At 38.6% G+C, this 25,555-nt stretch overlaps 2 protein-coding genes across 3 annotated transcripts in view; one reads left to right on the top strand and one right to left on the bottom strand.

The window, feature by feature from the left end:
- The window catches only part of ECM2 (extracellular matrix protein 2, female organ and adipocyte specific), a 35,286-nt gene extending 10,195 nt beyond the window's left edge, over positions 1-25,091 (top strand). Inside the window, exons 2-10 of one of the 2 annotated variants that reach the window (XM_004684507.2) lie at positions 1,361-1,676; positions 6,052-6,240; positions 8,056-8,628; positions 10,532-10,647; positions 12,266-12,401; positions 16,258-16,415; positions 18,633-18,772; positions 20,152-20,478; positions 23,551-25,091. In XM_004684507.2, coding sequence (XP_004684564.1) covers positions 1,388-1,676; positions 6,052-6,240; positions 8,056-8,628; positions 10,532-10,647; positions 12,266-12,401; positions 16,258-16,415; positions 18,633-18,772; positions 20,152-20,478; positions 23,551-23,719 — 2,097 coding nt within the window. In that variant the 5' untranslated portion in view covers positions 1,361-1,387 and the 3' untranslated portion in view covers positions 23,720-25,091. The remainder of the gene's footprint in view (positions 1-1,360; positions 1,677-6,051; positions 6,241-8,055; positions 8,629-10,531; positions 10,648-12,265; positions 12,402-16,257; positions 16,416-18,632; positions 18,773-20,151; positions 20,479-23,550) is intronic. The other variant, XM_004684508.2, reaches the window with a different exon arrangement.
- Positions 1-25,555, bottom strand: part of CENPP (centromere protein P) — a 158,473-nt gene that overhangs the window by 42,011 nt on the left and 90,907 nt on the right. The window lies entirely within an intron of this gene.

The raw sequence follows: 25,555 nt of genomic DNA on the forward strand, positions 1-25,555 counted from the left end.
GTTTTCTGCTCTTTTATATGGTACAATCATGGCCCTTCTTCCTGATATAGTAATAAAGCCAGAGAATAAAAGAACCGCCTAAAAGAGTTGTAAAGTTGTTGCAGATGATGTTCATAAAAGAACACCCTGGCAGATAGGTGGAGAGGAATTTCCTGAGTAACCTCTGCAGACCTACAACACAGTGCCCAGAGTAGGTCAGCAAATTACAGCCAGGGGCCACATCCAATCCTCCACCTGTTTTTGTAGTTTTACTGGCACACAGCTAGACCACTTGCATGCCTATTATCTATGGTTGTGACAACAGCCAAGAGAATTAGTTACAACAGAGAACACAATGGCTATGAAGTCCATACTATTTACTACCATCATTTAGATTGAAAAGCCTATTCATACATGATCCAGAGACAAAGATATTAAATGTTCTGATTCTGACAGAAAAATTCTAAACCCTGGCTTGAATTATATTCCAGCATACAGTCCATACATTGTGTTATTTCACAAGGAATGAGCTCAGGTATACAGCTGTGGGTTCTCATGAGCTGGCCACTCATGGGCAACTGTGACCTATTTGCCATCTACAAATTATAGAAGAACGTTCCTTGACTTGTAGCTTGTATCACAAGGCAGGCCCCAGGACTCCAAGGCCACTGTTGACTTGATAATGTAACTATCTCCATGATGGTCTTAGGATAACTCTGCCTGTGATAACATCATACTTTGCTGATGCAAATGTCTCTTGACACATTGTCAAGCTATTCCCTTGCCCTTGTAAAGCTTTGTCCCCCATTCCTATCCCACTTCCGGACCCTATTCCTTACACCATTGTCGCATGACCAGCTTTTACTATCCTGTGTGCTTTCAATAAATGGTATAAGAACTTCTGCTCGGCCCTCCCTGGTGGCGCAGCGGGTTGGAGCACTGCACTGAGAGGCTTAAGCCACTTCCGCATGAGTTCGATCCCCGCCTGCCCGGGAGGAGATCCACATGGCGTGGCAGACCTCTCCTGACCCGCCCACTGCTCCCCTCAGCAGTGTACTTCGTCGATCTGCCTGTCCTGCTCCCCACTCTGTCTCTGGTGAAGCCTCTCACCCTCCGCATCTCTGGCCTGTACACCAGTTCTGTATGAATAAATAAATAAATCTTAAAAAAACAAACAAACAAAACAAAAAAAGAACTTCTGCTCAAGTAGCAGATTCTTGCCTTTCAAACCTGTTCCACAACTGCTGTGCCCCTCATCGTGTTTCCACCACAAAGCGGCAACAAAGTTCCCCTCACAATATATATAGCAACTATAAGTTAATATTCAAATGTAAAACTTAGTCACCACTAATGGCAAAACTCTGCTTCATTCCCACTATAGGAACTGGATTTTTGTTGAAAAGCAAGCATGAAGTTGGCAGGACTGTTCTGTTTTCTTGTGCTTATCGTTTGTCAAACTAACTTAGGCCAAAATGAAGAAACCCCTAGGAAGCAAAGAAAGAAGATGCATTATAGAAGACTGAGGAAAAACTCCAAGTTGAACCAAGGGTCTAGCAGTCAGCTCAGAACTTGGCAGACTACGATGGCCACTCCCTCAGCCACACTTGCCACGGTTAACCTGGATTATAGCATGGAGGATAAATTTGAATCTTTTTCAAGTGTTCTTGGAGTAGAATCAAGCTACAATGTGTTACCAGGTAAGAAAACAGTATGAAAGAACACCTTCATGAAGATAATTCCTCCCCTGCTTTCCCCCCAAAATTTAAGTTCTATTATTTTTTGGCTTAATATACAAAGATAATTATGAAAAAAATTTTTAAATCATTTACAGAATATGTTTAAAATACAAAATTATTCAAAGTTAGAAAAAAATGAGTTTCCTACAACTATACTTATAAAATCAGTTACTATTTTGACTTATTTCCAGTCTTTTATTATGCTATGTAGCACTATATCACATAATTGTGATTATAGAATATATATATATGTTAACTGTGTTTATATTTATCACTGAGAATATAGAACTAAGTTATTTAGATGATTTTGTATAGCAAAGGCAGTGAATTTTATTTTATTTTAAAAGATTTATTTATTTATTCATACAGAACTGGGATACAAGGCCAGAGATGTGGAGGGTGAGAGGATTCACCAGGGACAGAGTGGGGAGCAGAACAGGCAGATCGTGAAGTACACTACTGAGGGGAGCAGCGGGCGGGCCAGGAGAGGTCTGCCACGCCATGTGGTCTCCTCCGGGGCGGGGATTAGGCGGGGATCAAACTCATGCGGAAGTGGCTTAAGCTTCTTAGTGCAGTGCTTTAACCTGCTGCGCCACCAGGGAGGGCCGGCAGTGAATTTTATTTTAAGTTCATTAATAGCTTTCATTTTTCTCTCTACTTAAGTGGCTACCCATATGTTTTTTGTCATTTTTTTTGGGTTGTATCATTTTTTATATCTTATAATCTTATCTTGAGTCATTGACAAACATCAGCACAGAATAAGAGCCCTTTGTCACCAATCCTCCTCCCAAGACAAGCTCCAATCTCCAAGGAAATGAAAGCACAACAAAATTGTGGGTATTTTCAAGTGAACACCTTATTCTCACCAAAAATTCTGTGACGCAGGAGAGTACGTCAAACATTATTTTTCCATATCAACAATGCCCTACCCATCTTTATAATCCAGCTACTGCCACTTTTAACTTTTACCTCCCTGTTGTCTTCCTGCACCACATTCATTCAGAACTGCATTCAGCTTCAGGGTATTTCCCTGTTGTTTTGTGTCTCTATCTCTCTCTCTTTTGTTGTTGTTTGGTTCTGTTTTTTGCTTGCACAACACTTGAACACACCAGTATAGATTTTCACCCACCACTTATAAACCCTTCTGGTCCTTTCTCTCTCTCCCTGCACCCTAACCTTAAACTCAGAAACTTCAGTTCATTTATCACTCAGCTAATTTATGATTATGCTTGGTAAGGTCATTCACTTTATTTCCTTATATTACTCTTATATGTTAAATTGTTCAATATGTCCTTAATCCTTCTGGCTTATTCTGCTTTTAAGAATGCTTAAAATTGTTTCCATTTGTTTGTAAATGGTTAACTTCTACTTTCTGAATAGTATCCTAATGTGGAATCATACCACATCTTCTTTATTCAATATTTTATTACTGCTTCAGAATTTTACCTATGATAAATAAGGGTGCAACAAACATTGTGGAGACATAATTTTTTGAGTTGATAATTTTTGTTTTTGTATAGATGCACAAAGTGGAGTTGCTGGTTCATATATTTCCATTTTTAATTTTCTAAGATAAGTTCAGATTCTTTTCCAAAATGGCTGCACTTCTATTAAGATTGCTCACCTGAAATTCCTCACTCCAAAGTTCATATTGTCATCATCACTGCACGTTTCCCTCAAGCCCCCATAGGCCCAACTCAAGACATAGGAAAGAATTTATGGAAAACAGAAGGATGGCTCAGAGTTAGACCCAAGGCACTGTAGCCCAAGTTAAACAGTTACACCAAATGGGATAGAGTGACCAGGCACAGGAGGAGTGACCACCTCCTTCCCATCACACGGACACAAGGACAATGGGCTGAAACTGAGATGACTTCTCCCCAGCAGACCTGAGAATGAGTGAGAATCAGGGATGTTTGGGCCAGGAAGTAGGTCAGGGTTGCCACTTGGTTGAGAAAAATGTTTCAGTGAGGAACCCTTATCTCTGGGCCCCAAACACCCAACCAGTTGACCCAACATTGCCTCCCCCTCAGGATATTTCGTTGGAAATTTTAGCTCAGGGTGCTTTTAAATATGGATTGTTTAAATAAGTAAGTTCTACTGACAGGGTGAGTCCGGACCCATTAGAGAGAAAATTTCCTTCTTAAATAAAAACAACAATAACAAAAAGTGACTACATCAATTTACATTTTCACTAGCAATATTGCTCCTTTTTCCACATCCTCTCCAGCATGTGTCATTGGAGGTCTTTTTGATGTATGCCATTCTCACAGGTGTGTGATGATTATCACACTGTGGTTTTCACTTGCATTTATATCCCTTATTAAAAGTGATGAGTATCTTTTCATATCTGTTGGCCTTTGTATATACATCTTGGTAAAATGTCTATTAAGAACTGATGCCCATTTTTTAAATTGAATTGTTATTCGGTTAAGCTGAATGAGTTCTTTGTATACCTCCAGTACTAACCTTTTGTTGGCTTGTGATGTATGAATATCTTCTCTCTTTCAATAGGATGCCTTTTTGATCTTCTAATACTTTTGCTTTGTAAAAGCTTCTTCATTTGAGGTAGCCCCTGCTAGTTTACACTTATGTGTATTTCCCTTGCCCCAGGGGTGGAGTTCCAAAGTCCTCCCTAGCATTGATGTCACAAAACTTATTGACAATGCTTTCTTCTATGTCTATGATTTTTTTGGTTGGGATCTGAGTTTTAAATTCATTTAAATTTATTTTTGTACATGAAATTTAGAGAGGTCACACTTCAATCTTTAATTGAGTATGTCCAGTTTACCCATCACAACTTGTTAAAGTCTTTTCTTTTCTCCACTGTAAGATTATATCTTCTTTTTCACAAACTAGGTATTGATACAAGTATGCATATATTTCTGGGCTTTTCGATTCTGTCCAATTGTGTGTCTATATTTATTCCAATAGCATATTCTTTTAATTACTGTTGCCTTATAATACAGTTTAAAATCAGGTAAAACAATGACTCCATTTCTTTCTCTTAGAAACACTTTTGCTTCCATGGTTCTTTATAAATTTTAGTTTTTTTTTTTTGTATTTCCTTGAAAAGTACAAGACTATTTACTCCACTGTTGAATGTTCTTGTGCTCTTGTAAAAAATCCATTTGCATTTATTATATTATAGGTTTATTTCTAGACTCCAAATATCTCATTGTTTAACATGATCTATCTTTACCTCAGTACTACTGTACCTGGCATAAGCTAGTAATCATAGCTTTGTAGTAAGATCTGAAGTGAACTGTTCAATTTTGTTCTTTTTCTGCATCCTCCCCTGAAATTATTTGGTTATTCGAGGGGGCTTCCACGAGAGTGCATGCAAATTTGAGGAGCAACTTTTCAGTTTCTACAAAAAAGGCCACTGGAATTCTGACAGAGAATGGCACCCTTACAATCAGAGAGAACTCATGTATCTATTTTGTCTTCTGGGGGATGGACTGGGTGGATGGGATTAGTTTACCATACCCATCTCTTATTCATATAAGAGATGGGTATGGATGGGTATGGTGTGAAATGGGCATAGAGTGGTGAGAGAAGGATGGGGACAAATGTGAGAACTCATTTGGGGGTGGAATTTGGGGGCTGTAGCTTATCAGATGAAATGGAGTTATCAGGAATGACACTAAGGTTAGAAGGAAAACAATTCAACTAATATTCAAATCAGTTGTCTAACAGCTTGCTTAGCTGATACATTCAGTTATCTACAGCCCTTTATGTAGAGAAATGACGATATTAAAAACCACTGTATTTTGCATTTTGAATGTGTGAAAACTGTTATATGAATTGTATTTCAATAACACAAAAATTCTAGAAAGAATGATGGATGCAACCTCAGAATTTCAATTCAACATGAAAGCATAATACAAGCATGCCATGTGCCCTCACCCTCCTCATACACAGTGTGAGATTTTCACCTCATAGGTTTATGGCTGCGGTGATCTGGGTAGACTGTTTAGAGAGGAATTCTTCTGTTTGTCATTGAATAACTATAATGTAGAGTCCCTGGTGCCCATGTTGGACACACGATATCAATAAACAATGACATATTTGGGATTATTTGTTGTGTAACTTGAACCTAACAACCACCCTAATTAGGATTCCAGAGTCAAACTACCAGGAGGAAGGCTCTCTCAGGGCCCAAGCAATGGGCTGAGATAGCAGAGATTGTGTCAGGGAGTTACTGCTATACTGCTTCTTCTATGAACACATGAGATGCTATTCCTATGATGCTCATCTACTTGATTTCAGTGTGCTCACTTCTAGTCACAGTTTCTGGTAACTGCATATAGAATGTATTATTATTCTCTTCTAGGAAAGAAGGGACGTTGTATGGCAAATGGGATGACCATGTACAACAGAGCCGTTTGGTCTCCTGAGCCCTGTATTACCTGCCTCTGCTTGGATGGACGCGTGCTCTGTGATGAGGTCACGTGCCCCCGTCAAACATGCCCCCAGACGGTCACACCTGATGGAGAATGCTGCCCTGTCTGCTCTGATTCTGGTAGGCAGATTTAGCCAAAACAAAACCACATGTGATTCAGTCTTGACCTTGTGTTGGTTTTTATTTGTCACTATCTTAAGTGTTAAATTATGATAAATTAGTCATCAGGGGATTTTAAATATTGGCACAATGATAAAATTATTTGGGAAAGTGTATGGTAGGTAAGAGAAATTAAATACCCTAGCTTTATCCTGGCGTTGTTAGACTGAGTACACTTGGCTCAGGTGACATCCCACATCTGATGCCCAGCTCTTGAGGTGATACATCTGATGCAGCTCATGTTAGTGTGATACATCTGATGCAGCTCATGTTAGTGTGAAGAGCCCTGCTTAACTCCTTACATGTACCATCTCAATTAATCCAGCTCACTGTGGGTTTAATTATCATTCCAAGTGAAGTCAAAGAACTGGTGGTAAAGAAAGGGAGGAGTGTCTGCATCTGAAGAGAGCACAGGTTCATTCTCAGTTGTGTTGGTTATTGTTGCTCAAGAATCTTAGGAATGAGGGTGTGGGTCTGAGAGGAAGCTTTCTCTGGGGCACAGTGTGTGCAGGAAAGATACTGAGTGAAGGGTAGAGATAGTTTTTCTGTCTATGATCATGCACACAGGTTGATGTAGGCTAGGTGTCTACCAAAGTGTCCTGAAGGAACTTTAGAATACTTAGAATTATAGACTATCAATATTTCTCTAAAATAGTATGCCTTGAAAAAACATGGAAAACAGAAGAGTTTAATGAAACTGACTCCTTGGGGGAGAAGTACAAGATTCAAAGTTCTCAGACTTTGAAACAACTTGTAATTTTCTTGAAACATTGTGGCTATTTTGGAAAAATAAACTTGGATATACAGGAAGACTTTTAACTGTTTCAATATGATAGCTTTAGTTTCCTTTTACTAATTTTTTCCTATTCTTCTATTACATGTTCTGCCAGATGTGGAAAGAATAATCTCACAGACTTTATAATATATACTTAATTGGAAGCTAAAGTAATTCCTTCAAAAATTTTTATCTTTTGAATCTTCTCAGGGGATAAACTTAAGTATAGAATTAGATAAAAGCAGGGAGATGATTAAGTAAAGTCTGAAGTCCAGCGTCTGCTGTGTTTTTGCCATTTCTGCCAAGCACAATAACAGCTAAATATGAATACAGATAAATTTTCTACTGATATCTATGTTGCATCATGGAATCCTAATAAATACTCTTCCTGACTTAAGGCCATGCATGTTTTATAAGTCTCAAGCAGGAAAAATTATGTGAGTAAGAGAGTCTGGGCAGGAAAAGGAGAACTTTTGATAATTCTAAATTTCAGATGATGTTTTTAGACTCATGGAGCTAAAAGAAAACCTGACCCCCCCCAAAAAAAATCTCTAAACAAGTCAGTATCACAGTAAGTAAAACATGTTTCAATTTTTTTTTTGAAGATATACAAATTCCTACTGAAGAGTATCTGTTATAAAGGCATCACATCTGATTACCCTGCGCTCTCACAACAGGACTGCTTACTGTTTTGCATCATTTGGCAATATTATTCCCTCTTTAGTCACCAGGTAGCATGATACTCTAGCAAAAGTAAATATTAAGGCCCACACACAAGACAAGAATTATCTACAACAGATCTTACAAAATAGGAAGTTTTGTATTAATAAAAATAAAGACATTAAAATGATTCAGGCAAAAATTTCAGGATGCCTATCACGTTTAAACTACATTTAAATACTTGGAGGGAATAATATTTACTAACCTCATTCTTACTATGATTTTTCCTTTTATTAATATTACAACTTGCTCCTGCTGTCTCCTCCTTGTGTGGTCATTAGCCTCCTACTTGCTACTCACTGGCATAGAATTAAATGATAGAACTGAATTTTCTGGTGATTCTTCAGAACAAAGAGAACCTGTCGATTCACTTCACAAGCGGTTGCCGTCTCCTCAAGTGGAAACAAACCAAGCACTGAGTAAAGAAGAGTTTCAATTTGAGGAGAATGAAGATGAAACAAAAGAAGATGAAAAAAGGAAGAAAAATAAAAAGAGCTCTGGACCTAAAAATCAGGGTAGACTTCCCAATGAGGGGCAAAGCAAAGAAGGGGAAACAAAGAGGCCTGGAGAGGAGGGCAATCAGGTGCTCCGGCTTGGAAACCCAGCCAGGAAGGAGGATGAGGAAGATGAGGAGAATGCGGCCGAGGAGGATGAGCAAGATGAGGAGGACGATGTCAGAGGAGATGCCTTCAGAATGCCCTCACGACCCCCCATTCCTGCTCCTCCTACTAGAGGCCAACCCACCCTGCCCAGCAGGTGCGCTCTGTCCTACAGGACCATCAGCTGTATCAGCACTGACCTCACACAGATACCACCACTAACCGCGTCAGAGATAACAAGCCTGGAGCTCATTGGTAAGATATACTGGTGTTTTGTTTTGAGTTTTAAGAGGAAATGGGTCTCATTGCCTTAGGAATGGTATTAATTTTATAATATAAACTGACCCCATACGGATTAGTTTATACATTTTTTAAAATACAAACACACTTAGCAGAAGATATTATTTACTGCCAAATAGCATAGGTAGGTATAAAACAAATCCCTCCAAATAAAATCATGATTTTCCACTGACTTTTCCCTTAAGATCAGCTTTGCTGAAGGCATATTTATATACAGTAAAACTTATTGTGATGTGTTATAATGCATATAGTCATGTAACCACTACCCCAATCAAGGTCTAATATATTTCCATCACCTCCTGGGTGCCCCTTATAAGCTTTATTGTGTCAAATGTGGGCCATTCCCAGTATGTCACAGAAACAAACCCCCATGATGTGTGGCCTTTTTGGGTGGCTTTCATTTATCAACAGTGTTTGTGAGGCCATCGTGGCTGTTGCATTTACCAGCAGCCTGCTCCTCCATACTTTTGAGTGTTCCATCTTTTGGATAGAATACAGGTACCAGCTGAAGGACATCTGGGTTATTTCCATTTCAGGGCAATTATTCATACCATTGCTATAAACATCCACACAGAGATATTCATATTGGACTAAGTTTCTTTTTCTCTAGGATACCTAACCTGGGGTTGCACTGCTGAGGAATACAGTAAATGCACGTTTAATTTTATAAGAAACTACTGAACAGTAGCCTAAAAGTGGCTGTGACATTCCTGTCAGAAATGTCAGAATTCATACTGTTCCAGTCCTGCCATTTGTTTTAGTTATTCTTGTGGGCCTGGAGTGGCTCAGATCTTTTGAGAATGTTATATAGGGCCACTTGGAAGGGTGTAGAGTATAGGAATGGCATAACCAGAGCCAGTGTGAGACTGGCTGGCAGGGAAACAGTAAGTGGATGAGCCTGGGTCTGTGTCTGGGCAACAGAGGTCCATACTGGGGGCCCCTCAAAGCTGTGAGAATCTGATTGGGGTCCCAGACGTGACTTGGGGGAAACCAAAGAAATTGCCATAGAAATAATATAATAAATAACCATGTAAACTAATACTGGTAGAGCCAGTCTGATACTTTCGCTCAGGATGGCCAATCTAACCAGCAGTGCTCAGTCTTTCTGACGCAAACCACCTGAGGTATTCCATTCCTGTCTGATTTTTGGAAGCCTAGAATCTCATAAAAGATGGATTACCTGCTCAGAAACATTACACCAGTTTCATAGGAAGGTCACAGTGGTTTTTATAGCACTATTTCTGGTTTGCTAGCTTTCTAGATGTAAAGTCATCAACTAAATGTCAAACAAAGCCCCATAAATTTACAGCACACAGAACTTCCATAAATTGAAGTCACAGAAGTATAGCACTGGATCTGGAGGTGATTTCAGAAATCTTTCCCCCCATTTCTTATTTAGAGAAGGCAACTGATGTCTAGAGTAGGTAAGTGATATGCCCAGGATTTCATCAACAAAATTAGTATCACATTTCTGGTACACGGTCTCAGAATACATCAATGGGAAAGTATGAAGAAATATAAAATCTGGTTTCTATATAACCTTCCAGGAAAACATCTTTGTTGTAATATATACGATGCTACAGATTGCCTAGCAAACCACATTCTGGCTGTTTTAAGAGTTTCAACTAAAACTAGTCCTTACCTAGTCCTTAGAGCAAGAATTTTCACTATATTAGGACCAGTCTTATTTTTCTAAGCTTGCATTTGCTTCTATCATATATACTATGTTCTTGTTATGAGTATTGTTTTCTAAATTACACTCATTTGCTATCAAGGCAACTACACATGTCCATGTATGTATACATATCCACTCACACATGTGTATGTGAACATAAGCCTAAAACAATTCCTGTCCTAGATAACTCCATCATCTCCATTCCGGATGAAGCATTTAATGGATTACCCAATTTGGAAAGGCTTGATCTAAGCAGAAATAATATCAGTTCTTCAGGCATAGGTCCCAAAGCCTTCAAGGTAAGCACATACACTAGCTTTGAGTAATAATCTACTTGGACAGTCTTCCTATGCTTATACTGGCAGAGGGTGGGGAAGGGAGGAAACTTACAGTTCAACTTACAGTTCTCTCCCAAATTAAGAGTTTCCTCTCTGACGTTTCAAAACTGTTTTCAAGATTTGGTCAAATCAAGCTCATTGTTTCATTGTTTCTGGCTGGTTTTCCTATGCTTCACCCTCAGGGCAGCACACCATCAATGACAAAATTAATGCTTAATGTTTAGATTTGTAAAGTAGTTCCCCTCCCCCCCGCAAGTATCTGAAAACATTTTGAAATATGGTCTCTGCAATACCTGAGGTACTTCTGGGAATAGAGGACAGCTTATCTGGAAACTGTATTAACATGTTCAGACAGAGCTTCTTTATTTTGTACTGTAGGCAAAATCTGATAAAGGAACCTTAGCAGATGAAAAAACAACCGTGCTTAGTTAACATGGGGATAGGTTGAGGGAGAAAACATAGACTAAACCATTAGTATTCCGGATTGACTGAAGTATTTTTTTTAAAGGAAAAAAAGAAGAGAAAAATCAAGACATCTCAGAGAAACAAAGGGAGAAACAGGAAAAGGTTTTGTGCATAAACAAAACATATCAATGTATTTACCATAACAATCCTTAAGTAAACATACCACCACTGGGCCTAACTATCACTTTGGATGGTCTTCTGTCCACTCTTTGGACTAACCACTAGTCTCTCCTATGTTTAGTTTCTGGTTCCAGGGACTTGGAAACACCAATGGGAAAGTATGGAGAAATATACAAACTGGTTTCCCATTCCAATTCTGGGGCAGCAGATAAGAGTTCCAGGCACCTAATGTCCTGTTTCTCTTATCACATCCTCAGGGTGCCTGCCCCATGCTAATCACCCTGCTGGCAGAACAGCTGGGATTCCTGGAGTTGGAAGGCACTATCAGAAACCTGCTCCTCATTTTGTTTGGGGGGGTTCTATTCGACCCCCATACTGTTGGCACCAGACTGTGAGCACTGCTGGGGTGAATCACTTCACTGGTCATGCAGGCCTGATGGGGCAATGAAGGTGCACATTTGTAGGCAGTCAAAAATGGGGACCATGTAGAAATAGCTTGTAACAGTTGTTGCATTTAATTCTGAATAATTTCTACAATAAATAATGCCATTTTATGATCGTTCTACTTAGTGTACATAGAACAGCGAGATTTACACTAATTTGAAAGAATTCAAATTACTGTTTCAATTGTTCGTATCCATGACAAAGTGAGATCACTGCATGATCTAACTAACTTTGTGTCTGTTGCTGAGAAGATGAAAACATAAGATCTAGCAAAATATGAACAACGCAGTGGTGATGGGAACTTTTTCCTGCTTACAAAAGCCACCATATAAAGACAGGTGAATGAGACACTAAGCCACTGACTGGTTTGATGAAAATGCCTGGAAATAAGCACTATTAACAGGACTTGTATCTATTTGACAGGAAGGTTTGAGCAAATAGGGCAGGTTTCTGAGATATTAGTGATACTTCAAACCAACAAATAAATCAGATGTCGTATTGTACATCAGTGAGCAGACCGAAAAAATGATTTTAAAATGTTCTTTTGAAGCTTCTGAAGAAGTTAATGCGCTTGAATTTGGATGGAAACAATCTGGTTGAGATTCCTTCAGGATTACCTTCTACATTAGAAGAACTTAAAATCAATGAGAACAACCTTCAGGCTCTGGATGAAGACAGTTTATCAGGTATTTAACACTTGGTTTTGAGATCTGTCCTCCCATAACCTTTCTTCTGTAGTTGGATAGCTATTTTATTTGCAGTGCTGCCAGGCACTCAGTAATGCTTTTTAGGTCAGTTACCATTTATAATGGGAAATTTATTTGAACTAATCACTGATGTAACTTTTAAAATACGTATTTTAAATGCACTGTCTTTTACAAAGTACCCCATAGTCATGTGTTCTTAACAACAGAGATGTGTTTTGAGAGATTTGTTGTTACGTGATTTTGTCTGGTGTGGACATCTTAGAACACACTTACAGAAACTTGCAATGATTTAGGTACTTATCATTTACAATGCTGTAACTGAACTACTAATGGAACTACTAAATAAGAATCAACCATGTAACTGGCTATTTTAGTAGCTGACAATAATGGCAACACAGCACCTGGCTTGCTGCTTAGTCCCCTTTCTCACTACTTTGTGCTCAGCACACCCACCCACAACTAGTGTCACCTCCACACATTTTGCTATTTTAACTTGTCATGTGCCTGCACAGGAGTGTTACGTATAAAGTATGGGTCAGTTGCTACGTATGTCAGTGTGTGACTGACTGTTGACACATGAACTCTGAGGTAGTCTTGAATATGAGGGCTGCTTTGGCTTTCTAGCCTTCATGTATCCATGAGGGACATGTGCCCTCCAGGCAAGATGGACAGCTTAGCCAACCAAGGGACAGGCCTCAGGCAGGCTGCCCCCTTCTTGCTGTGTATGGTTGGAAACCAGGGTCATTTCTGGACCAAGCTGAATAACTGAGTCATCACAATGTGAATAAGAAGAAACAGTGTTACATTTAGCTTTTCATGAATTCTAGCTAAAGTCTATGATTAGGTTATGTGCTTCTTCAAAACAACAGCTGTCAACTTTGTCTAGTAAAGCTCTTGAGGTATTGGGCCCAACACATTATTGGATTTGAAGTATATTTACTGTGGTAATGTTGGATAACCAAGCTTTTAAGGAATAAAACAATTCAATTCTTTCTCTTTATTCCCCAAAACTTCATTGGAACAAAGTTCTTCTGGTGCAGGAAAAAAACAATAATAATGAGATTTGCCAAATCTGAGGATTACAGAGTTATGGAAAGACTTTATTTCCAGATGGGTTTCACAGTGCACATGAAAACCATTAATGAACACAAATTTTGATGTGTTTTTCATATGGAAAGGCATAGGAAATTCTAAATTGAGTTCTAAATGCTAGGTGAAATAGACACCAAAGGAAAACTCATTTTAGAAGAACATACTAATGGCTACATGTGAACTCCTGTGAGATCATATGTTATAAAATAGAAGTCCTAATTTGGAAAGTGCTCACAACTGCTTTTCTGTACTCTTCTCTTACTTCTATATTCCCAAAGAGTCAACTCTGGAGGTCTTGGCCCCATATGGCTAGTGAGGAAGTTATCAGTCATCATCTCCAACAGATTGTTCCTGCACTCTTTACACTGAGGGCTCCTGTTCCATTTGAGTGGGCTATTGGTTCCATTCCTGCGCTAGTTACTTGTGTGCTGGGTTCCTAGTTCTGATCTAATGTTGGTCCCTTGAATGCCAAGTTCATAGTCCCAGTTAAGCCTTAGGATCCTGGGCTCTTAGGCCCATTCCTGTGCATGCTCTTGGAATTGAGTTTTCTTGTGACTGTTGCAGTCATTGGAGCTCTCAATTCCTGAGTCCTATGGATGTGGCCAGTTAGGCTGACTGTCAGGGAGCAGGGTGGTGGGCCTAAGCATAGGCCACCCCTGGTGCTGTGACACTGCTCTTTTCCTGGGTAGAAATCCTGACCTGACCATCAGAGGCTGTTGCTCTTGTGACCTCTCTCTTGTGACTATCACTCATGCTCTTTTAGAGAAGTGGGGAGGCAGGGCACTCAGGAGAAATAGCATGTGTGCCTGTACATCTGAGGGTGAGAAGCAAGATACAGGTAGAATAAGACAGTGCAGGGCTGCATGCGCCCTGTCAGGTACAGGGAGTGTACACAGGACCCACTGAAAGGTCTGCACCCCACTAAGAAAGGGAGGAGGCGGTGCATACAAAAAGAAGTGTCAGCAGGAAAAAAAGATGGGCAGGCGTTTTCTGCCTTCGCTGTTGACCACTGTGGACCTCTAGAAAAGGTGGTGTGCTATTGGCCACTGGTAATGCCTCTAGGTTGTGTCATCATGCATGTCCATTCACATTCATGACATGTCATGTTACCTCCTCCCCTCAACCCCCCAAAATTTGTGCATTGTATGTTGTTTCTTTCTTGCTTATGAAATCGTGTAATGGCCTTTAGTCTATATTACCTGTCATCAGAAAATTCCAAAACCTCAACTATATGATATACTAGATAAATATGCTGGATTCTCAGCATTCTTAGGTTTCAATATTAAAGAGAAATTCAGAAATATAACCACTCATCATAGCTTACTGATTCACCTCCCAACTTTGTCTCATGACTCTTCAACCAATCCTAACCACATCCACCAGTTTAACCTTTCGTGTTGACCCCGCCATGCAGAGAAGGGCAAAGACCCTGCACCGTCTTCCTCTGCCACCAGCAACCTTCACCCAGGAACCCTAAACACACGCACAGGTGTACACCCTGCTGCTCAGCTCCATTTCCACCTGTATCTTTTTATCCTTGACAGCCTGACTCCAATGTACTTCTAGACCACTCACAACTGCACTGCCATCTCCTAGCATTTATCTGGATTCCCCTTGCTTATACTATGCTTTGCCCCTCTGATATGCCCAAGCCTAAGAACTGACAAGCACCAAGCATTCGGTATAATGCCCACAACATGAGTTCAATATGAAAACAACCCATGTCCTGGAAATCTTGGCCACTGAACAAAATCCAGAGTTACACCCTGAATTTTGACTCACACACTTCTGGGCACCGTTGTCACTGAGCTGTCCATTCTCCTTTTTAAAACTTCTAATCAATTTGGATCATATCACTCTTGAGGTCAGTTGAAATAATTTAGAAAAAAACTTGTTTGTATAAAGTCCTTCCTTGGTAGCTCAATCTGAATGTGGAGAATGTTTGACTTGTCTCCTTTCAAAATGTACTTTTGGCTGCATTCTCTGCCAGGAAATGAATAACTACGATGGGAATTCACACTCTGTCCCACTGCTGCAACTCCCTGTTCCGAGGCTGAGGGCTTGCTGGGCAGAGCCCTGGAAAGGGAAGCACTCCTTATAGCCAATCCTACCTGCCACCATCATGCTGCCATTGCACACTAGCTGTCCTGTAAAAAGCTCCAATGACCTTCATCAACCTTTTGTTTCTCTGAGTGACCTTCATCAACCTTTTGCTTTGTTTCTCGTGTCCCTGCTTGGCATCGCTGCCTCTTTACCGCTCCCTAACTCTCCGTCTCCTTCCCCTCCACTCCAATCTCTTTCTCTGACCTCTCCCCCTTTGTACCCATTTGTCATACCCTTTGCTCCCCTTTCCACCTCCTTCCTGGCTCCTTTGTCTCTCCCTTATCTTGAATCCCCTTGTCCTTTCCTCCCTGTTCACTCCTCCTCTATACCTCAACTCTCCTCCTTTTATAACTCCCCTTCTCTGTTCTGTGTACATACTTTCATCACACAGCATCCCAAATTTCTTTCCACATGCAACACTCTTTGGACCATGCATGCAGCATTTGGTCCTGGCTATGAAGCATTTGGATTTTGCAAATTGTTTGGGAAAAGGCAAGACAGGGGAATATAAAAAGAAACTACAGCGTCTTCAAAAAACACTGAACATCTCATAGGACATTTTGAGAGTATAGAAATTGCATGTTTTTTTTTTAATTTTTTCACTTATCCTAATGTCCTAATAATTTTATTTTTGTAATAGACTTAAATCAGTTGGTCACCTTAGAACTGGAAGGGAACAATCTCAGTGAAATCAATGTCAATCCATTAGCTTTCAAGCCCCTGAAGAGCCTCTCCTACCTGCGTCTGGGAAGAAATAAATTCAGAATTATACCACAGGGTCTTCCTGATTCTATTGAGGTACCAATGTTTTTCTTTTATTGTTTTATGTTTTAAATACAACAGAAAAAATATTTTAAAAGATTATGAAACATTAAATATAGTTTCAGTGCTATGTACAGTAGTTACCATAATTTGATAATTGCTTTCTCTTCAGTAAATACAAAACTATGAATCAAAGTTATAGTTACTAGTAAAAACCCCTGATAAAGTGAAATTTCTTCCTGTTTAGAATTTAAGCAGAAACTACAACCTGTAAAAAGTAGTCTGATTACAAGATTGTTCAAAGTTATCCGAGCTGGCCCCCTGACACTTACCCCAGACGATTCCACCCAGAGTAGCCAAATGGACTAGCAAGAATTTTGCATGGACAGGCCCATTCGCAGAGATCTGCAGAGACCCACAGCCTACCAACTCCAACTGCATCCTACTAAGGGCTCCCACACTGACCTGTCTATTCCCACCTCTTAGGTGTGGGGTTTTCTTTGTTGCAGCAAGGGACAAGCTTACCACAGAAGGGACTCTAAGTGGTCTCTATTGTTGACTGCAATGCCCCAACTTCATGAAACATGGACATGTGACCCAATGGGAACTTAGATACATGTGTGCATGTGCATGCGTACACACACACACACACACACACACACACACACACACACGAGAACTAGAAGGCAGAATGAGTCCAAAGAGTCATCTGCCGCAGCCATTGTCTTTCCTCTCCCTCCTATCTGCAGATTGAGATGTAACTTTAGAACTTAATCAGTTCCGATACCTGGTTTAGACTGTTTGAAATCTAAAGAAATACAGATTCCTGGGCTGATGTTAACTCAGATTCTTTAGAGGGTGAAGCCTGCAATTTATTATTTAACTTCTTTAAAAATTAAAATTTTTGGGCCCTCCCTGGAGGCACAGTGGGTTAAAGCCCAGCACTAAGAATCTAAAGCCACTTCCACATGAGTTCAATCCCCGCCTGCCCTGGAGGGGATCACATGGTGCGGCAGACCTCTTCTGATCCACCTGCTGCTCCCCTCAGCAGTGTACTTCATCCATCTGCCTGTTCTGCTCCCCATTCTGTCTCTGGTGAAGCCTCTCACCGCCCCTGCACCTCTGGCCTGTACCCCAGTTCTATATGCATAAATACACCTTTAAAAAATTAAATTTTTAATACAAAATGCATACATACACACTCCTCAAAAATAAAAAAGGAGTATAGCTCCATCCCAAGTATGAAGCTCCCACTCCTGGATTCTTTTTCCAGACCCTGAAGGTGCAGGGGTGTGTGCTCTGAACCCTTCCAAGGTGCTGTCTATCAGCCCCAATTTCAATGGATGAGTATGCTCTGAGGTACACTGAGGTTGGAATTTACATTTAAAATTCACAAGTGGTTTTAATATACAACCATATGTGGGAACCAATGATCTAATTCATCCTCCTAAATACTATGAAGGTAAAAACAAAAAGCTAAAATTGGTTTATCCATCTGTAACAAATGCCAAAGTTAAATGGCAAAGAATGGAAATTAAAATTGGAATGGAGAGCTACACTAAAGATATATACCAATTCTCCTGAATTCCAAGATGCTTTAGTGAGAAACTCCCTCTAATGCCAACTGAATTTAATTTGAAGGCAACTAGCTGTTGAAAAACTTATTAGTAGTTCTAGCAAACTCCACCCTGTTGTTAAATGAAGGCTTATAAATAAGCTTTACTAAAATCAATTACAAAACTATGAAGTCCAAAAACTATGAGCCAAAAATGAAAAGACTGCAAACAGCACGGACAAGTGGGAAGCATGCTGACTGGTGCCAAGGGGCAATGGGACAAGTTTCTTGTGTATCTACCACGTGGCCTTGGCACGCCACTCCTCTCTCCACTGCTATGTGGAACTGATACTTCTTAATGTCTTCTAGGATTTTTGAAGTTTGAATGAGCTAATTTATGTAAGTTTTTATATATAAAGCTTTATATAATTATTACAGTATGCTGTATCTTGCAATATTTTATGGTTAAAAGTAATTAAATAAAATTCATTAAATTCCATAACCATGACAGACAGCATTTCATTATACTAATTAGGAAGTCTGACAACTTAAATAAATGAGCTGATATGGAAGAACAATAAGGCTCTTTAGATAACACTAGTGAGAATAGTCTATAACACCATCTTAATCTCTGTAATGGAATACATTTATCAGTTATCAAGTAACTATTAAAAATAAGTCTTTTCTCTTAATTATAGGAATTATACTTAGAAAATAACCAAATTGAAGAAATAACTGAACTTTGTTTTAATCGTACCAGAAATATCAATGTCATTGTATTACGATATAATAAAATTGAAGAAAACAGGATTGCTCCTTTAGCCTGGATAAATCAAGAGTAAGTATATGTTACACATGTATTTTCCCCTTTCTTAGGGGATTCTTTCTTTTGGCTATTATTAAACCAGGCAAAAAATGGTGATTTGAGGGAAGCTGAAGGTTCTGAAGGACTTATGAGAACTTCCTTTTTCAGTAAAGTCAAAACTTGGCTACAGCAATAACTCCTTATCAGTGGTTTCAATTTCCATGGATTCAGTTATGCTCCAAAAATATTATGTGCAATTAGATATTTTGGGAAAGAGACCAATTTTTCATAACTTAGTACAACATGTTGTTATAACTACTTTCTTTTGCTACAGATATTGGTGTTAATCTCTTACTGTATCTAATTTATAATTTAAACATTATCATAAGTCTGTATGTAGAGGAGTAATGTGTTACACAGAGAGTTGAGTACTATACACCAGAAGTCTTGGAACATACGCCTGAGGAGGTGGAGGGGTTACTGTACCTCATTGTATGACTGGAGTTAGGATTACTGGGGTCACTGTTGCATGGACGCCTCAAAATTGCCATGTCCTTAGTCAGCCAGATCTGAGCAGAGCACTGTGAGCTAAGTGCTGATTATCAGCTCTGTTGGTCTTACATGGTGGTCATCAAGTTAAATGAGATGATCCCCTGTACACAATGAGGAAGGAAGTGCTCCTTGTCCCCTGTGCTACACCACTGTCCTCGGTCATCTAAACCACTTATAACAAGTCTCACGGAGTCTACTGTAGACTACCCAGCTGATGGATGGGGTAAAGGCAGATCCAATGTCCTGGAGTCATCCTCAGGGAAGGAGCGCGCATGGGGGCCTTACATGGCAGTAGGAGTCCAGGGACAGAGCCAGGGATACAGAGCAGAGACAGAGGCTTCAGGGCAAACTGGGCTCAGCAGGAGGTGGTGGAGTGAGGATGGCTCCTGAAATGAGCCAGGAGGCTCACAACAATTTTCAGAGCAGGTGGCCAGTTAACCACATTTTCTAGATCCCCACTCTGCCCCAGGTGTATTGGTCATCGGATCCAATATGGAATGAAAATGCAAATACACCACAGCATTACTATTCCTGCTAGAACTAAAGGTCATGTTAGAGATAAGCAATCTGATGTCAGCTAAGATTTCTGTGTTTCATATTGATTCCAGTTTAACTCAAAAAATATTCAGGGTCCTCTTGGCCTCACCATTATGCCCAGATAAGAGTTTTTCTCTGTGAACTTGAATGCTCCTCTTCTTGGAGTGTGAAGTGCTAAGGGCCAGTGCGGTGCCGGGTAACAGTATGAGCCATGGGTCATTAGCTGCACAGCTACAAGCACAACCTGGCTCAGGTCACACCGAGTGCTGGCAGGAAAGCCTAGAGCTCAAGATCACTGTGCTGATGTTCTTTCTTTACCACAGAAATCTAGAGTCAATTGACCTCTCCTACAACAAGCTCTACCATGTTCCCTCCTATCTACCCAAGTCCCTGCTGCACCTCGTGCTCATCGGGAACCAGATAGAGCGCATCCCTGGCTTTGTGTTGGGCCACATGGAGCCAGGCCTGGAGTACCTCTACCTGTCATTTAACAAACTCACTGACGACGGGGTAGACCGGGTCTCATTCTATGGAGCATATCATTCTCTGCGAGAACTGTTTCTGGATCACAATAACTTAAAATCTATACCACCTGGGATACAAGAAATGAAAGCACTACATTTCCTGAGGTTGAACAACAACAAGATACGGTAAATTTTGACTTTTTCAATTGAAAATGCTGTAGCTGACAAAACACATGATTAAATAACAATGACCCTTTCTCTGAGTCTACTTTCAGGAAAAAAGAAAGTGACAAGAGGTTGAATTAAACAAGACTGGGAAATATTTGAAACAAAGGCAGCTCACAGGTTCATGAGGATTCACTATAATTGCTTTTTGAAATTTTTGTATATTGATTCAAACTTCATTAATAAATTATTTTTTAAAATAGAGTACCAGTACATTGAAAACTTAAAGGCAGAAACAATGAGATTTCATGGCAACAGATCATGGTGCTGCTCCACATTCATATATACTTTTAATAGCTCTAATCTGTACAGCATAAAGCAAAATGCATGCCAAAATTAAAGATGCTTCTAACTGGATTTTTCTGAGAGCAAAATTCTGAATAAATGTATTGAGACTCAGTTTCCTTCACTTCTGGGGACATTTTTTTTTCCTGTCAGTTTTCTGTCTGTGCCTGAGCCCTCTCCCTGCCTAGGAAGCATGAATGTCTCAAGAACAATCCTGGAAAACCTTGTTAATGCTGGCAAGAGTGAACAGAATTCCAGAGTTCTGTGTCCTGTCCTTATATACTTGTTCATTTCCTATCTCTAAAATTCCAGAGACATTTATACTCCCAAAACACCAAACAGAGAAGGGTTATGAGTTTATAAAAGCACCAGGGAGGGGAAAGAGATCCTGAAAGAAACAGTTTTTTTTTTATTATAAGTTGTGTTATACATATATTATATATATTTGTTCCACTTCTGGAAGTTCTAAAATTTATCAGTGAACTTAGGTAGTCATGGCCTGGTATCTCTATTACAAACTTTCTCTTGACCACAGAATCAGTAACATCACTCACTCACAGATGTTTGTTGCTTGAATTTAAGGGTTAAAAAATGTCAATTTTCTGGTTTTTGTAATTCTTTCCACAATTGTTAGCTGGAATTCATTTTTACATAATTTTCTTTTATCAACTAGGGCTACTTTGTTATTCTGAAAGGCTAGGAGGTAAATCAAATTCTTGCCTTTAAAATGCCCATCAAGGTAAGAAGTTGATTACAGATTTATAACTAGGTGACATGTTTCAGTAAATTAACTGTGGTGATCATTTGGCTATATATACTAAATCATGCTGTACACTTTATAAACAATTAGATGGTTTATGTCATTTACATCAATAAAACTGAAAAAAGACATGTTTAACTATAAAGATAGTAAGTTGTTATTAATTTGTTAGTTAAAATTTTAAATTGTTGTTAAGCAATTTGGCTTCGTTAATTTGTTTTTGACACTCTTTCTTTGGAGAATCAATATGCACGTATGGTTCTATATATTAAGATTGTAATTACTGTTCTTAAACCTAAGCCTTCCTGGTTTCTGTGCACAGGGCCTCCCTCGCCCACAGCACCCTTCACTAGGGAATAACCTTCACCAGTACCAAAGTGGTACATTCCTTTCAAATGAGTTTCTAGTGTTTCAAGACCAGGTGTACTGCCAGGAGATAGGCATTTTGTAAAGAAAAAGAATAATAGTTCATGCTGACATTCCTAACTCAAATGTAATGTAATAAAAGTATTCCTTTTGTTTCTCTTATACTGCATCTAGGTTTATAATAACATTAGCATAAGTCTGTTTTCTTACAAAATCTAAATAATCATTTTAAAATGTCATTACCATTATTATGGTAACAACAAAAATACTTAATTTTTTACAGTGTTTTTGGTAGCTCTGTTAGTCTTTAGAACATATTCCATGAAGAATATATAACTGAAATACAGTTTTCTTTGTAACACTATGTGAACAACTTAATGTTCATAATTGGTTTTTGCTTTTTAGGTATTACTATTTTCTGTCTGAATTAACATTATTTTTACTATGTTATACATTATGTGATTCCAAAGTCAAAACTGTATAACGAGCTATATTGAAAACTATTCTATCCTAATCCCTCATGTTCTATTCCATCCTTCCCCATAGATAAAATGTTTCTGGTAATTCCAGTATAACGTTTTGCAAATATAAGTATACACACATTCCCCACCCTCACTCACAATTATTACATGTTATTACACAGATGTCTCACTCTTTTTCCTTCTCACTCTCATATACATTTTTCCTATTTTTTAATTTTTACAACTTAGGAGTGATAGGCAGGATATACTGCTATCAACATACAGAGAATTTCCTCATCCCTTTAATAACTAAATAGTATTTCACCGTGTAGAAATCTTATTCAACCAATTCCTTAAGTGATTCTTTGACTTCTTCCATTCTTTTACCACTACATTAAAGTCACATCAATGAACTTTGCACAAATATAATTTTGTACTTTACCAGTCTAAGTTTAGGATAGATTCTTATAGGTAGGATTGCACATGTAATTTTGCTAGCTAATGCCAAATTCCTCTCCATGTAGTCGCACTGTTTGAAGTCCCTTCCCTATAGAGACTTAATGTCAGAATATGTTGATAAGCTTTTTTTTCTTTCTTTCTTTTTTGGTGGCAATTATCTGGTGATATGCCAATCTAGTTGCAACTGACACTATTCTTACTAGAAATGTAATCGAGCACCTTTGTATATTTGCACATCATTTTTTTCTTCTTGTGAAATTTATTTTTTTCCTTTTTTAACCCCTACTCCTTCTGGGTTTTTAGGAAGTCTTTATATTTAACCTGTTATCTGTGATTACATAGCAAATACTTTCTCCTAGTCTGCCACTGTGCATTTTATGTGTCCATTTTAAACAAAAACAAAAGTTTGTATCCACTTATTAATCTTTTCTTTCAGTGCTTTGGGTTTTTGGTGACAAATAGGAAGATTCTTCCATACTCCTATACTAAGGTCATGCTTTATTTCAATACTTCCATGGCTTCACCTTTCATAGTCAGATCTTTGAGCAATCAGGATTTTTTTCTGCTATATATTAAGAGGATCCCACTTAATTTGAATAAAAAATAACTTTTTAAAAACAATATAAAACCTAACTTCTAAGTTATGAAGGCAGAGTATTACTTGGATCTTTTTTGATTTGTATATATCTATTTTTTCCTTAGGAATATTCTTCCAGAACAAATTTGTAATACTGAAGAAGATGATGACTCAACCCTGGAACATCTTCATCTTGAAAACAATTATATTAAAACAAGGGAAATATCATCCTATGCATTTTCATGCATAAGATCATATTCAAGCATTGTTCTTAAACCACAAAATGTCAAGTAATTCCAAGTTTTCCTTGCCATTTCTAAATTGTAGTCTTATGTTTATTGCAGGAGTATTTGTCATCAGTAGGAAAGATAATTGCCTCAAACTATGTTCAATATTGTTAAGCAGTCAACCAAATCCATCAATACACAGATGGATAACCACAAACAAGGTTTAGTCTTTTAGCAGCATTAGTGACAGTTACAGTTTCACATCTCTAGAAAGAAATCATCCTATTGCAAGCTTTTTTCTCCTGACAATAGGATGTTATGTGCACTGCAGAGCTAGGCTGGGAAAACCTGGGACAAAGTAAATTCCTCCTTAGAACAGACTTCAGTATTACTGTGAGTTGAGAATCCCATATGTCTCTTTAAAAATTATGTATGTTATGGTTTAATAGCAAGACATTATATAATGGCAGGAAGAAGTGACAGGTACAATTTGTGAATTAGTGTTTTGTTTATTATTTTGCTGTGAAAACAATAGTAAGACCATAATGCTACAAGTATTGTATAAATAGTTACTGGCTTGACTTTATGCCTTCTAGTAATTACATGTGTGAAATTAAAACACTACTGCAAAGTTAACATCTAGTTTTTGAGAATTGTACTATGGCATGGATGTGTTTGTTAAAATTAGGGGAAGCTCTAGCAGGGTATATGTGAGCTCCATAGTATTTAAGACTTTTCTAAGTAAGACTTTTGAAAGACTAAAAAATATTTTAAGATCAACCTCTCTATTCTTTACTCAGGACCAAAAGTTTTTATGAAAGCAGTAGCATTTGTTTAAAATAAATTAATTATCCTTGATGAGAACTTTGTAAAATGTGGACCCAATGCATGAAATTTTGAAAATTTTTGCTCTGTTGGTCATTATTAATGTTATCTTCTTTGCCCCAATTTACTCAAATGTATCTTTTATTCAATCTAACCTATTAGTATTTACTATGTGCTAGATTCCACCAAAACCATTTATTAAAATTTTATCATGCAGTGATCCTCTATCTTTAGTTTTAGAATGATGTATAAAAGACACATGAAAACCATGCTGACTTATCTTGCTACTCTCAGTTTTGCTCCTGAAAAATACCAGACTAAGAACTTCAAGTCCTGTCTTGACACTTTGGGCAGGTTACTCCAATATTTCAAGCTTTAGTTAGTATTTTAATAGTTCTCTCCCCATGATCACAACCTTTCAGCCCCACTTCACAAGGATGCTATGAAGATCAGAGAAGAATAAAAAGCATCTGGGAAAGTTGGAGTGCAGGGCAAATGTGGTTATTATTACCAACCTTTCATATAAAATTGAGAGCAACAGCACATTCAACTGAAGTTGATTATTTTCTGGGCATCTTTCAAAACGTTAAGTTTGATTCACCCACTTGAGTTAATGCTATTTCCAAGCTCCCTCTCCTAATACTTAGGATTTTGAAATCTCAACATGAACAAGAAAAGTAATATGAGAAGACTGTTTGATTCAAGGTTAAAGGCTTAAGGCAGATGGCTAGGAACAGAATTATATACAACCTTAGAGAACAAAAAAAATTGAGTCTGATAATCACTTTTGGAATGTAGGAGCAATATTAATTTGAGCTGGTCAAGTTGACAGTAAAACAATCTAGTCCTTTAACAAGAATCCTGCATTGCTTCTTGCAGTGCGAAAATAAATGCATTATTGTAAATGGCTAAGGAAATATAATTAGTGTCAGAGGGGTCTCCAAACGAATAAGGTAAGTCAACAGCATTAGCATGCTGGAACCAGAGGACCGAGTCATGCCTGCATTCATTCTTCACCCGGACTGTATTCAGCTGTCTTCCAGGTGTTGTCATAGAGATAGGGACAAACAGAATTGCT

The sequence above is a fragment of the Condylura cristata genome, unplaced genomic scaffold (assembly GCF_000260355.1).
Source record: "Condylura cristata isolate star-nosed mole 26May11 unplaced genomic scaffold, ConCri1.0 scaffold00017, whole genome shotgun sequence".
NCBI classification, from domain to species: Eukaryota; Metazoa; Chordata; class Mammalia; order Eulipotyphla; family Talpidae; genus Condylura; species Condylura cristata.